The sequence below is a fragment of the Zosterops lateralis genome, assembly GCF_965231275.1.
Source record: "Zosterops lateralis genome assembly, chromosome: 18".
NCBI lineage: Eukaryota > Metazoa > Chordata > Aves > Passeriformes > Zosteropidae > Zosterops > Zosterops lateralis.
Genome location: NC_139778.1, coordinates 2,063,023 through 2,076,919, shown reverse-complemented (window position 1 = coordinate 2,076,919; position 13,897 = coordinate 2,063,023). Strand labels below are relative to the sequence as shown.

The 13,897-nt window shown below is 43.8% G+C and overlaps 1 protein-coding gene across 1 annotated transcript; it reads right to left on the bottom strand.

The window, feature by feature from the left end:
• Positions 1–4,765: 4,765 nt before the first annotated feature.
• SLC16A5 (solute carrier family 16 member 5) lies at positions 4,766–12,566 on the bottom strand. Its single transcript, XM_083874504.1, has 4 exons — positions 12,019–12,566; positions 8,676–8,819; positions 6,837–7,703; positions 4,766–5,264 (listed from the first exon to the last, which is right to left on the bottom strand). The coding sequence occupies exons 1-4, from the start codon at positions 12,236–12,238 to the stop codon at positions 5,023–5,025; spliced, it is 1,473 nt and encodes a 490-aa protein (XP_083730630.1). The 5' UTR covers positions 12,239–12,566; the 3' UTR covers positions 4,766–5,022.
• Positions 12,567–13,897: the final 1,331 nt, after the last annotated feature.

Sequence of the window (13,897 nt, the reverse complement as noted above, 5' to 3'; positions counted from 1 at the left end):
ACAAGGCGGCGCCGTCTCCCCCCAAGCGGGGCGGGAGCGGCCGCCATTTTGTGGGCGGTGGGAGGGTCTAGTTCTCTCAGGGGGAGAGGTGGTGGCTGCTCCTCCTCTCTCTGTAAATAAATTATCTATAATTATATATTTTATAAATTATATATATTTATATTTTATAAATTATTATATTAAAATGTATTAAATATAGAAAATTAAAAAATGAGCCTGTGTCGAGGTATTTGACTGTCCCATTATATGGCAAAGCTTTGGTGTTTAAACGCTTTGTTCTGTGAAGCAGCTGACCCTTTCCCCACTGATTACGCACTTAAAGAATTTTCACCTCTGTATATGTTTTGCTGCTCCATCCCAATGATGCTGTTCCAGTAGTAGTGCTGCTCTTGGATCAGTTCCAGTTTAAATAACGAGATTGTTCATGAAGCTGAGGGAGAAAAGGTAAAAACAGCACAATACGTGTACAGTGAGGTAAACTACCTGGGGAAAAAAAGAAACAAAGCCAAGGAGTGAATTAAAAGAGCAGCAGGTGATTCCACCTGGGTCGTACAATGGAGCAATTCCCTTGTTTTGAACTAACACAGCTCAGCAAAACCACCACAATTTACATGTTGCAAGGGGGTTCAATTGTGGTTCATGTCGTGTAAATATACAAGGTAAAGGTTAATAAAGATCATAAACTGTAGGAGTGGACTCTGCAGAAATTTGCACTGCTTTTATTGAAGCAATTACATGCATGGATGTTCTCCTGTGGATAAGGCAAGGAACAGGCCGTGAGAACATGTTGTCTTTTATCTCAAATACAATTGATTTTCATATCAAGCAAATTAGTCATGGAGTGATCCACATGGCACCGGTGACAAGAGTGGTGCTGATAACCCACACAGCTGGGGGCACTAAAATGTTTGCCCATGACTACATGAAATAGAAGGATGAGCTAAGAAGCTTCACTGAATGCATTACTGCTAAAAATGTTAACATTGTAATGTTAACAGAACATGAAAAGGAAGATATTTATTTCTACCTGGTATAAAAGTTTAAGCCATGCTAAGTGCTGGTAACTTCAGCTCTTAGCATGATTATTGATCAACTGAAGTCAATATGTATTTAATGTCTAAATACATACCTGTATTTTAACTGCATATTTGAGTATATCTATCTGAAAATGATCAGCAAAGGTGCTACAAACTATTTCTATATTAGAATGTTTTGCTAATGTAGTAAGAAATCTTCTAATGTGTGCCTTTGTAAGTGGTAAGTGTTGATGTACTTTGAAGCCTCGTCTGTCATTAAACAGAGGGTGAATGAGTAATGTGGGAAAGCAGGAGCAGAGAAAGCAAACAGGGAGCCAGTCCATACAGAGCTACTGGGATTGACTGATAAGGGGGGAAACCGTGTTTAAAAAGGAAAAATGTGATTACTTCTGTTTGTAAGAACTGCATTTACCCCCCAATATTGGCTGTATAGTTTAATGGTCTGAGTACTCAAAGCACTTGCTGTTTGCCAGAGCAGTTCCCAGAACATGGGCTGGTCTAGCTGGGGTAGTCACAGCTCCAGGGCCTATTCTCGTGACTTCCACAGCACACTGAAGTCAGAATTCGGGAAATTTTAATTTCTAGTATCTGTTTATTTTCTTATAGCTACTAGCCATGTCTGCAAACAGCAAGCCAAGCTCTTAAGTTATTTTGCACTTCAGAGGTGTCTTAGAGTGTGTAAGATTGCTGTAACTCTTATTGCTATTAAATTCAAACAAATAATATTAATATTAAACTTTCCCAAGTATTTCCTTGGCAGAGAATCTTAGGCTTTTAAAGATCGTGATCTTGCAGTATTTCAGTGTGAACTTTCCAGTGAATGTTTAATTTTAGTGAGGAAAGGTTCTTCTTGCCAAAAATGCTTATTTTGCGATGGTCAGAATAGCTGCAATGATAAAGGGAGCTGGGGAGGGGAAAGATGGGGAGCAAGGAACATTTAATTCTGTTCAATTTTTGTGGCTCTGCTGTTTTTTTTTTGAGATCTGTAACCTGGCTGAGTCATTAGTGCTTGTCCCAAATTAAAGCCAGGGTTATTTTACTGTCTGCAGGTGTTAAAGAAACTGCTTCAGTGGGGCTGCAGTTGCCTTTGTGTAAAGGGATGACCTTAAACTAATGAGGGGAACTTTTATTGCTTTATTTTCCTTTTGGTCCCTAAGATTCCTAAGTGAGTGTTGCTGCACCTGTAGGATCCTCTGAGGGGGAATATTTATTATTCTGTAGCGTGCTCAGGTCCCTCCTGTTATCCTTTGCCAAGCTCCTGCTCAAGGCAGCTTGGAGTTCAGGTTGGAAACACACATGGGAGAGGAAATCTGTGGAAAGGAGAGGAGGGGGGTTCTTTTCTCTGCTATGGGAACTCAGACATCTTATTCACCTGTGGAAATACAGCACAAAACGTTCTTTATTGTCTGCTGAGGATTTGCTTCAAACCTGTGGGTTGTGGAGTACTTTTAAAGGGTCTGTTAAAAGTAACCAGGGGAGACAACTCTGTTTTCAGGCTTGAGTTCTATTAAAAAGGTTTCAGTCAGCAAGTTGAGAAATGTTAAAATAACAGGTTTGTGAACTGGTTGTTTTTCTTCCCAGAAACCTCTTTGTGCCTGCAAATAAGTCCCAGTGACGCCAGTGATGTGTCTGGGAGTCTAAAAAGCATTTCTGAAAAGCACACTCCTCGCCTTCCATCCCGAATTATCTTGCACTGCTGTGCACAGTCAAGAAATGATCAAAACAGGTCTCTGTGCCTTGGTGAAGGAGGAGCTGATCTCTGTGTCAGCTTCAGCTGGTGAAGATTTTTTGGTTTTGCCCTGTTTACATTTCTTTATGTAGCAGCCAGGGCAAAAGCATTACAGGTGAATCAATTGGTTCCATGCAGGAGGTGCCTTCCATTGCTCCTCCACCTCACCTTTGTTTCCTGTGAGAAATTTTAGTGGAAATTGTAGCTTACACCATATCTTGCCTGTTTTGCCCAGGACATTTGTAGCTGTGCGATCTGGGGCCTCATATTTCTATAAGAAAACAAAGAGAATCTAGAAAGATGAACAGAATTTAAAATTTAAGAATTACACACAGAGAAAGTGGCAATCTGTTCAGCTGCTTAGCTGTTTATTTGCAATGGCAAGAAGAGATTTGGGACTGAATCCCTTTTTATTGCTTTGTTGTGAGAGAGAAAACCTCCTCATTTTCCTAGGAATGTACAGCAGTCTGTTTTGGTAAGCTGAGAAGCACCAGTCTCTGTTTACTTCATAGTTATGGACCATGTAAGCATTACATAAGTTAATAAATACATGTGATGAGAGATTAGATATGTATATCTCCCACTAATCATCTTATTTAAGGATAGGTTTGATCAGGAAATGCAAATCCCTCTGGGTCCGTAATCCCAAGGCAGTATTGGAGAAGATACTGAGCTGTGAGAGCAGGAAGGGGTGATGGCCCTTCTGTATAAAAGCCACCTGTGAAGCCATCATAGTCTCTGAAGATCTTGGAGTCAGTTTTCCAGTGGTTTCATCCAGAGTGGTTTTTTAAAATTGGTTTGTTTGCTTTGTTTGGGGAGCTCTAATGAAAACTGTGGGTTTGTCACTAGGAATCTGATAGGACAGTTCTCCAGATATGCACTGCAGCTGAGTTTGACACAACAGTTTTTAGACAGGCACTGTAGTTCCATTTAAAGCTGTTACTTCTTCCGTTTCACTCCTATTTTGTGCTTCCATCTTTTTGATTGTTCTGATGTGTTGGGTTATCTTTATCTGCATGCTTTATGAGCTGTTATCCACGCCCATTGGATCAGGGATGATACAGAATATGAACAGTTTGCATCTTGAGCTGATGCTGCTGCAGCCATTGCAGGGACAGGCCTAAATCCTGGGAATGTGGCAGAGAAAGCCAATTACAGTCAAAGCTGTATGGATAGAAAGTCAGAAACACTGCCTTATCTCAGTATGCTTTCCCCACAGGTTTCTTTGTAAGTTCCGCTTGTGCTTATAAGAAATATAAGTTATGTTTGTACAAAGTTCAATATAATGAGAATGCTGATGTAATCAAGTTCAAAAGTCTAAGACTAAAGAGCTGAATTGATCTCCTCAAAGAGGAACTACAGTTGCTTTGAATTTTGCCCTATAAAAGGATGTGTATCCTTATTCTTAGGTCTGATGTCACCCCAAACGGGTTCCAGTTACCACTGAAGTTTACATGAGCCATGTAAACTTCAATCCTCTTTTATGATATATTAAACAGCACTTGAGATATCAGTAGTTATAGAAAGCAGGCACTCCAAGGCTTGGTGTGTTGTTTTTTTGGGTTTTTTTTGAGTCTCTGGAGTTGAATTTTGAGGCTTTGAAACTGTCCTTGTCATGAAGAACTCCTGTATACACTTCGTAGGAGAAAATAGTTGATCTTACTAGAGGAGTTCTACAACCCACGCAGCTGCTTTTGTATAATATTTAGAGATGTGGAAAAATAATAACACACTTCCTATGGAAGGTGTTTGTCTTGCCACGCCCAACATGGGATGCATACAGGAAGCCTGTGCACCAAAATTGCATATTCAGATACGGCAGCAATACCTCTTTGTGAAGAGCTACCCATTAATATGTGTTATCCAGCACTTCCAACTGGAACATGCTTGTGAAATTCCAGTGACTTCTTAAGGTAGTGACTTAACCCAGTTGAACTGTCACAGCTTTTGTCTCCCATCACTGAGTCCCTTGGCTGTTATCCCATGGCTGTTATCCCATGGCTGTTATCCCATGGCTTGCTTTAGGAGAGCTCAGATCTCTGTGCTTTGTCTCCTTGGTTGGTACTGGGTTTTGGGCTGGGCCCATGGTCTGGATCACTGTCTTGGAATCTGACAAGGTCCTGTGGAGTGGAAGTGCAAAAGGAAGATGGCAGTTGTGGAAAGCAGACTGGTTTTTCCTCATCTGCCATGAGTGTTGGGCAATGTGTTGCTTTGTATAGACCCCTTCATGGTGTTGCTTTTTTCCCCCCTTTATTTTCATATGCTCGTGATGTACTCAACTGCTGGAGGGGATTGTCTTTCAGCCTTTGGTTCTGTTGCCGTTTCACTGTATTGATATCTGGAGGGATTGTCCAAATGTGCTTTGGAAGCCTCTCTCAATTTGTTTTTTTTTTCCAAAGCACAGAAGCTGAGCCCCATAAATAATGCAGCCGATATCAGGAAGAAGCTGGAATTGTAGAAGACGTAGTGGAAATCACTGGTTATGTCTACCAGGAGACCTGAAATAGAAGTCATAGCTTAGCCAAAGAGAAGAGGCACACTAAAGGCCTACATCTACATGAATCTTAAACCTGAATCATTCAGCAAACTGCCATATACAAAAGACAAGCATTCTCTGATTATTTAAGTTCTCTTCTCAGGATTCTAGTGGTTGTTTAGTTTGTTATTTGTAGTTTGATACTTCTGTAGAAAGTATTTCTCAATACACAGAGAAATCAGGAAAGAAAGGAAATTATTCTTTTTCCCCAACCTGCTGCTTAATTTTGTTTGCTCAGCAGAGGACCCTTGTGCCACTGCCACTCAGTGGCTTTTGAAATGAGTGACCCTAGTACATCCTAGGGTAGAAAATAGAACAACTAGATAGAGAAATAGCTCAGAAATTTACATAGTAAGGTCTCTACACTGAACATTTGTCTCTAATCCTGGGTAATGAGGGATAAGGAAATTCAGAGAACAGCAAGATTATGACTAACATTAAGTGACCTGGATATAAACCATTTAGAAGCGTGAGATATCAAGGGAGTAATTTAACACTAATGTTGGAGATGGAAAAGTGATACTTAGGCCAAACACAAAAGCCTTCCATAGGCTGCTTATCCATGTGGAAATGCTGGAATAATGTTTATTTGCTTGTATTTTTCAGTCAAGATTGGTGATGTTTCTTTTATGTAGCAGATTTTAGGACTATAAACAGAAATGGAGCTGGTTTTACTGTGCTTTGTTTTGCCCATCTGCTGCTCCTGTCAGAGATGACTAAGAAGGAACCTTTTTTGCTCTTAGAGAAAAGTGACTGACATGCTAATACCAGGAAGTACCATGAAATACACTGCATGTTATCATCACATTATTGAACCAGATATAATTTTCCTGCTGAGTAGCCACAATTCATTGTCTGGAGAAAAGAACTGAAGCCTGAACTGAGGTTGACATGCTCAGGTTGACAGTTGTTGTTTGTTAGTCTTTTGAATTTACTGCTGTGCTGCAGGAGCAGGTGTGTCTTGGACAGGTCACTTAGTGGCATTTGGAGTGAACTGTGAATAATTTATTGGACTGAGAGTCATAACTAGCTCCTTTCTTGTCTCCAGAGAAAAAATAATACGCTCCAGAACTTGGAAAAAGATTGAACAGAAGCTTTTACCATGGGGCTTTTGAATAATGCAGGACTGGTAATAATTTTGAAAACAAATAATTTGTTTAATGGGATGTTTACAATTCCTTGAGACTCCATGGATAAAACTGGCAAAATGGTAAAAAAAGTTCATAGTAATTCCTATCAGCTTCTTGCCACTGGAAAAAAGCTGTCATTGCTCTCATATGTATCAAATCACTTACCAAGTGAGTAATTTTTTCACTTTGCTCTTCATGCAGCTGCAGAAATTACTTTCCAGCTGTCAGAAGAGGCTGATGATTCCTTTCCAACTCTACCTTTTATACTGCTCCCTTTGCAAAACTCACCTACACCATGGGTCTGGAAACTCCCTAATTCCTCTTCTTGATGCTCCCAAAAACTTGTCACCAGTTTCCAAACCACCACCTTTCCCCCAAAGCACAGCTTTTATAGCCTCTCTCACCTGTGAGAGGGGGCCCAATGAGGTGGGCAATGCTCTCTAGGATGGTGAAGAGCCCAAGAGCACTGGAGAACCTGTCCATATCCACCACATCCATCAGCACCTGGAAGAGGAGCGCCCCGACACCGCTCATGGCTATGCTGAGGATGACACAGTAGAGGATGAGCACATTGAACTCAGCTGAAATGACACAGATGAAGTTGCTGAGCCCACAGAGGAGCGCGGCCAGGCTGAACACGTAGATGCGTCTCCCTGTGAAGACTCTGTGTCCTGAGAGCAGCCCCGTGAGAGGGCGGATGAAGATGTTGATGAACCCGATGATGGAGATGAGGAGGGCTGCCTTGTGTTCCTCCACCCCACTGTGGATGGCATAAGGCACAAGGTAGACATGGGGTAAGACAAACCCCATCATCATCCAGGTCACTCCAATAGTGTAAATCTGGTAACCTTTGTTTTCACAGAAGATGTCAAAAGCCAGGTACTTCTGCAGCACCTGGAAGCATTTTGTCCTTCTGGTGTCCTGCTGGAGCATGGGGTGGTGAGGAGATGCTCCATTGGACAGTTGTGTCTCTTCTGCTTTACTCTCTGGCTCCTCTTCGGCCTTGGCAGAATGTGGAAGTGACTCTGATGCCATCTCAATGGGTCTCATGATGGCTCCACAAACACAGCAGTTCAGTAGTATTCCTCCAAAGATGAGGAAGGTGTTTCTCCAGCCCATCTCGTCCAGCAGGTACTGGGACAGCAGCGGCCACAGCGTGAAACCGAGGGAGACGCCGGTGGAGGCCATGGCATTGGCCAGTGTTCGCCACCGGACAAAGTAGTAGCCCAGCACAGTCACTCCTCCCTGGAAGCTGAAACATGCTCCCAGACCTAAAGGTGAGAATAAATGATCCTTCTTTGTTGTCTTAAAGGGTGAAAAGAGCCCAAATTCAGGGTGTACCCACAGATTGCTTCATCTGCCATTGAAGCATTTTCTGACCTGCCAGGCCACACAGCCCCCAGGGATTGATTAATTCTCAGAAATCCCACACCAGGGTTGAAGAAGAATGTTCTGTGTAAATTAAACTATTTGTTTTCTTTGGTATAGTAAATATATTGATTTAAACTGACATTTTTCTGGGACACACTGCAATTCCTAAAGTTGTTATGGAATTGTTCATTAAAAACTTGGGGTTTATACCACATGCAACAAGCAGTGCTGCTTTCCTGATGGTTTAATCAGGGCTCAGGGAGTTGCTTCTTTTTCTCCTTATGGAGCAACCACTGCTTAACTTGCAGGATCCAGCAGGACTGGTTCTAGAGTAAGGAATTAATTTCTCAGTGTTATTAAAAACCAAGAGTTGAATGTCAGTTACATAGGAGAAATATTTGGAAAGGAAAAGTTCCCATCTGTTACTTCTGTTCAAAACTAACAGGGTCTTTTGTTAGAAAAAGATGTCTCCATTCTCCCCCAGTTTGGGAGTGGTGAAATACAAGCCCAAAGAACCTGGGAAGGATATTATCCCAAAACATTATGTTCCAAGATTGGAAAAACGACAAAAAACCCCTCCCTTCTTCAAAGACAAAAGACTGAGAAGCTACTAAAGAGAACAGACATCCTTTTTCTCTGTTTTATCCTCTGGAGACCTGTAGCTTTTTCCAGAGAGAAGCACTTCCCAGTGAGGTTGAGTGGGTGAGGTGTGCGCTAAAGGGATGTGAAGGCCGAGTCTAGTGGCTGTAGGATTCCTGCTGTGCTGGGAGGCTGTTGAGTTCTCCTATTTCACAGATGAGTAGGAAAATGTGACCACTTAGTCGGGGCTCTCCCATTTCCCACCTCCCATTTCCCTGCTCTCTAGTACATACCAGTGATGAGGCCAGCTGTGAGGTACAGCTGGCTGATGGACTTGCAGAAGGAGCTGGACACCATTCCCAGCCCGCTGAGGAGCCCACCCAGCATCACCACAAACCTGCAGCCAAATCGCTCCACCAGGATGCTGCAGAGGGGCCCTGGAAGTAGACAAGGAAAAGGGAAGCATTTAGGGAGGAAGGAAGTATTTTGTACCAGCTGGATTGCTGTAATTATTAAATAATGTAGTCTAGAGACCCTGAGGGTTGTCCCAGGAGCTTAATGTAGTGGGGGAGACAGGAAGAGAAAATATATTCTATGATCCTCCCAAGTGCTTGGCCAGCTTGTTGGCTGAGGGGAGGTCTGTGTTCTGCTGGGATTTTGGCCATCCAGTAGGATATGATGGATTTTCATTAAAACCCTTGGAAATGGACTTCTGGTAATTCCATGAGGTTATGATAAATTGCTTGTTAATGACATTTAACATCCTTCATTTTGGGGCAAGGAAAGATTAATTCACACCTGCAGCCCACCAGTGGGAAGGTGCTTCTCACTGCACGCTCTGGCAGAAGAGGATCTGAAGGTAGAGTTTATTTTTCTGTTTCCTCAAGGATCCTCAAGGTTTTCAAGATTTTACTGACCTTTTTCCCAATCCTGAACATTTAAGGTTATGGAAGCAAATGCAAAATTACTGTAAGCTGCAGAATTAGGAGTCAGTCAGTGAAGGGAATATAACCTGTGGCATTTTTGTGACCTAAATCAATGTCTGGTATGAAATAAAATCCCCACAGTCAACTGAACAGTGGAACATTATTAAAATTAGGAGTGCAGCTGTCTGTATTTTGATCTGCTTGGGAGATTTTCGCCTCAGACTTCACTGGCCTTTGAAAAAGTGTCCAGCAAATGTGACTGGATTATTTTTCCTTCTGCTGAAGACATTAAGGATGGCTCTGCTGTTTAACTAGCCCAAGAAGGCATGAATTGAACACTACAAAATAATGAGATTGGTTCTAAAAACCATTAGGGCTTTTCATGATTACTGGTTACTCATGATCCTGGTTACTTGTTGTTTGGGTTTCAAATGTTATTTCTCACTTGCCTGGGGCTTTTGTGCTTTCTTTTGCAGGAATAATATCAACAAAAGTGCTGCATTTGTATGAGTTAGTGCAGAGTGTTACGTGTGCATGGATATCTAGGAGAAGGAACCTGTTAGAGCCTGAAATCCCCTTTTGGAGACCAACGTAGGACCCTGAGGTCCCTCAAATTATCATATAACAAAATAATCATTAATGGCTTTTACCTAGGAACGTAGCACCAATAATGGAATATGTTTGGCTGGGTTATGAGCTATTGTTTGCCCAGTGCCCTTGCCCATTTCCTTCCATACCTCTCCTGCATGAAACCTTCTCCAGGTACTGGCTGCTCTGAGAACAGGCTGCTCTGCCCATACCCTTTCCTCTTCCAATTTTTGCAACAAATAAAATTTTTCCGCTTCAATTCCTCTGAATTAAAAAGCATACAGGTGAAGAAAAGAGAGTGGCACCTCTAAGAGATACTGGTGACAGCAGCATGCAATTTTGGGAAAGAATTAAGTGCTGAAATGATGGATGTAACAGGAGAACCTGAATCAAGTAAAGCCTGGCCCCCTACAAAGGAGCTCAGAAGTTACAGCAAAAGCCATTGCTTTGCCTGTGAGGGAGGCTTTGCTCTTTGTTTATTTTGTTGTTTTTTTCCTTCTGGTTTATGTTACTGCTGCCTCGTGCTACTGGAGGACAAGAACAAGCCCTCCTCTGCTGTAGCATCCTCCAATAGGAGACATGACTGGCAAGCAAAGTAGAACTTTCTGGTTGTGCCCTGACAAATTCTATTGTGAATATCAACACAAGGCTATTCTTTCCTTACCTAATTTATAACTTTTGGATCTCTGTATTGGCTGTCTTTGTATTACCTTTTACTGTGGTTCTAATCTCCTACACAACAATTACTTCATTAAAGATGACAGGATAATTGACATTCCTGTGGATACTGCCAGAGTTCTCCTTCCTGGACATGCTGGGACCAAGCTGCTTCTGAGACCATTTCCCAGAGCCAGCAGGTCCCAGTTGGATCCTTCCCACTAATCACAGAAGGATCACAGGGACTGGAAAGCAGGATGGGGAATGCCCAACAGCTTCCAAATTCCAAGCCCCGAGGATACCAATCTATTTCTGCTGATTCTCAGTGGTGATTCCTCCTTTTGTCACTTCCCTCGACATTTCTTTCCATCTGCACTTTGATATTCTAGACTCAGCTGTTTCTGCTAAGGTGCAAACTCTCAATTCCATGTAGGAATTTATATCCTGCATAGGACAGACTGAACCTGCCACAGCCTTTGCATTGGTGTGATTCAGTGCTTTGAGGTTGGTTTCTTTTCCTTTATAATCTAGTATCAACTTTCACCAGTATTGGAAGGGGGCAGGAATGAACTCAGAAGCTTGGATACATGGGCAACACTGGGAACTTTCCTTCTGTTAGCTGGTAGGGTTTGGGTTGTCTGTTTATCAGACAAGCACAGGATTTGTATGGGTCACAAAACACAGACCACTCATTGGGAAGTCCTTGAGCTGCTGTGGATTTGGTTTTCTCTCTGCAGAAAGAGAAAAGAATCCCCACATCTGTGTGTGGAATCTGAGACCACTGCCCTGTGCTGCTCCTATATTTTATTTCAAGGGGAAAACCAGTGATTCACTCCACTATCCTCAGAGCACAATGCTCCTTCCAGCCCCACAGCCGGAGGGTGCTGCCTGACCCACATTCTGCACTGATCCAGCCCTGCTCACGTCCACCCTGATGCCTGCGTAGGTGTGCACTCCGTGCCACCGCCCAAGGAGCTGCTTTTAAGGCTTTGCCTCAGCTGGCAGCTCTGAGGAGCTCAGCTTTTGGCATCTCTTCAGCCACAAAGAATGGAGCTGTCATGTGGCACTTGGAAGGAGATGTGTTCTCGTGGACAAGATGAACCAAGCAATCACCAGAGCTCCAGCACTGTGTGCTGGCTTATTCAAAGGGCTTCTGTGAGAAATAACTATGTTCTTGCTGGTCTGGAAAAACTGGGCTGAGAAAGGGATTTGCCTTCTTTGACCAAGGGTCTTGGCTGACTCTGAGAGTGACAAAAGGGAACAGGGAATCTGTGGACATTTAGCTTTAGACTGTGGGATCCAACTGGCCTGGAGATGCTGTGTGCTGCCAAACAGCCACTACTTGGACTTCCCAGTCCCTTCCACCACCCACCTTAATGAAATGCTGAAAGTATATTCATTACATCCCCCCCACCAGCAGCACAAGGGCAGGAGGTGGAGGAGGCCATTCCCTGCCATCACTCACCCCCTCCGTGCAGCACGGCCACCATGATGGATGGGAACCACGATGTCTGGCTGTTGCTGGCCTGGAACTCATGCTGGAGGTCCGTGAAGAAGACACCGATGCAGCAGGGGAAGCCCAGTGTCAGCCCCTGCAGCAGCACTGCAGACAGCAGCACCATCCATGCCCATCCCTGGTCCTGGGGCTGGGCAGTGCCACGTCTTGCTGCTTCTCCTTGGCACATGATAGCTCCGTTCTCCTCTAAGCCAGCCTGCTGGGGAAGGGAGTGCAGCTACCAGGCAACCCTCAGCCCAGCAAACAGGCCTTCAGGGAAGAGCTGATGGTGTTCCCGAGGCTCAGAGCACCGGTGTGTCCCACACCTTTCCCAGCTGACACTCGACTTGCTCTGCATTTCTTCCAGCACCTCCCTTCCTTCTCGCCACAGGATCCTGGCACCGGATTGTTTAAGAAACCACTGCCTTCTCCTTTTATATTTCACAAGACTGTGACCACAGCCAGGTAGAGGACAGGACCACACCTCCTCTGAGATATGCTTTGGCTTTACCTAGTTCCGCCCTTATTTTCCTTTTCACCTGCTTTCATCATACGGAGTCCCCTTGCTGGCAATTGCTAAGGTCACTCAGGCAGAGGAGGAAAAACTGCGAATGCCAAGAAAAATAGAAACCCATAAAGGTTGTGGGTAACAGCAGAGCTCAGTGTGAACCTTTCAGGAAAACTACACCTACCTACAAAGCGCTGGTGGTGAAAAAACATTTTAAAAGTCATTAATTAATTAGAATCCAGTGATGGCAGATAGGCTTTTGCTTTATCTCTCTAGATCTAGAACTGCTTCTGAGAGATCCCTGTTTGGATTTCTGTGGAACTGACAGCATGAAACATATAGCAATAGCATTCCCCATCTTCTCCACATGAATAAACATGCATAAAATAATAATCTCTGGCAGCTGGATGAGCTCAGAAAAAGTGCCTGTAAGGTTACTGCACAGTGCAATATTTACTTAGCACTCAAATAATAGTTTTGTTTTTTTTTCCCTAAAACAACAGCTGCATTTAAGTTTTGTGTGCAGCTTTAGAGATGAATAATAGTTTGATTTTGCTCATTATTTCAAATATGCCATGGTGGCAGAAAGTTAGTTTCGTACCTCAGGCCGGGACCAGAATTGGTCAAACGAAGGGCGGCGCAGCCCGGTCAGCTCATGGCCCACGGTCAGACCCTTCTGCTTCAGTGGCGACTACAGCCTTTGATGAAGCCTTTTGCAATATTAACCTAGGCATCATTTCTGTAAACAGGGCTCTTATGCTGGCTGGCTCACAGCCAGAAAACTAAAAAAAAACAAACCCCAAGGCTGGGAGCAGAGGGGGCCCGTGGGAAGGGGCTCTGAGATGCAAATCACGGTGCTGGTGCTCAGCACACTTTAATCCTTTGTCCACTTTAGCTGGCCGCAGATAATGCAACTAATTCAAGTGCTTGTCTCTGTGGTGTGAATTAGCTGGATGACAGCCTAAAACCTCTCCCTGGCAACAGCAAACCTGAAAAAAAAAAAAAAGAAAAAAAAAAAAAAAAAAAAAAGCAGAAGCACAGCTCTTCTCTGTTCCCAGCTGCCCTGTCCAGCCTTTGAGTTTGTCCAGCAGATTCCTGGCTCTCGTCACATCTCCCTGGGCGCCTGCTTACGGGGGAGAACTCTCCAGTGGGGCTGTGCACCCCGTGGCTTTCGTCCACCTTCTGCCCCTGGCTGCAGGACACCTTTCCCCTGCACAGCCCGAGCTGCACAGTCGCTGAAGGACCCTGGGGACGTGCTGCCAGGCGCCACATGACCTCCTCGCTGCCTCCTCGCTGCCTCCTGCCTGCACAAAGGTAAAGGAACAAGTTTTTTCCAGCTCT

Excerpts from the sequence above, each read along its gene's own strand:
- SLC16A5 (XM_083874504.1), bottom strand. The coding sequence starts at position 12,238 with ATGTGCCAAGGAGAAGCAGCAAGACGTGGCACTGCCCAGCCCCAGGAC. Across the intron at positions 7,704-8,675 it reads CACAGCTGGCCTCATCACTG|GTCTGGGAGCATGTTTCAGC; the intron begins GTATGTACTAGA and ends TCTCACCTTTAG. Across the intron at positions 5,265-6,836 it reads CATTGGGCCCCCTCTCACAG|GTCTCCTGGTAGACATAACC; the intron begins GTGAGAGAGGCT and ends CTTCTATTTCAG.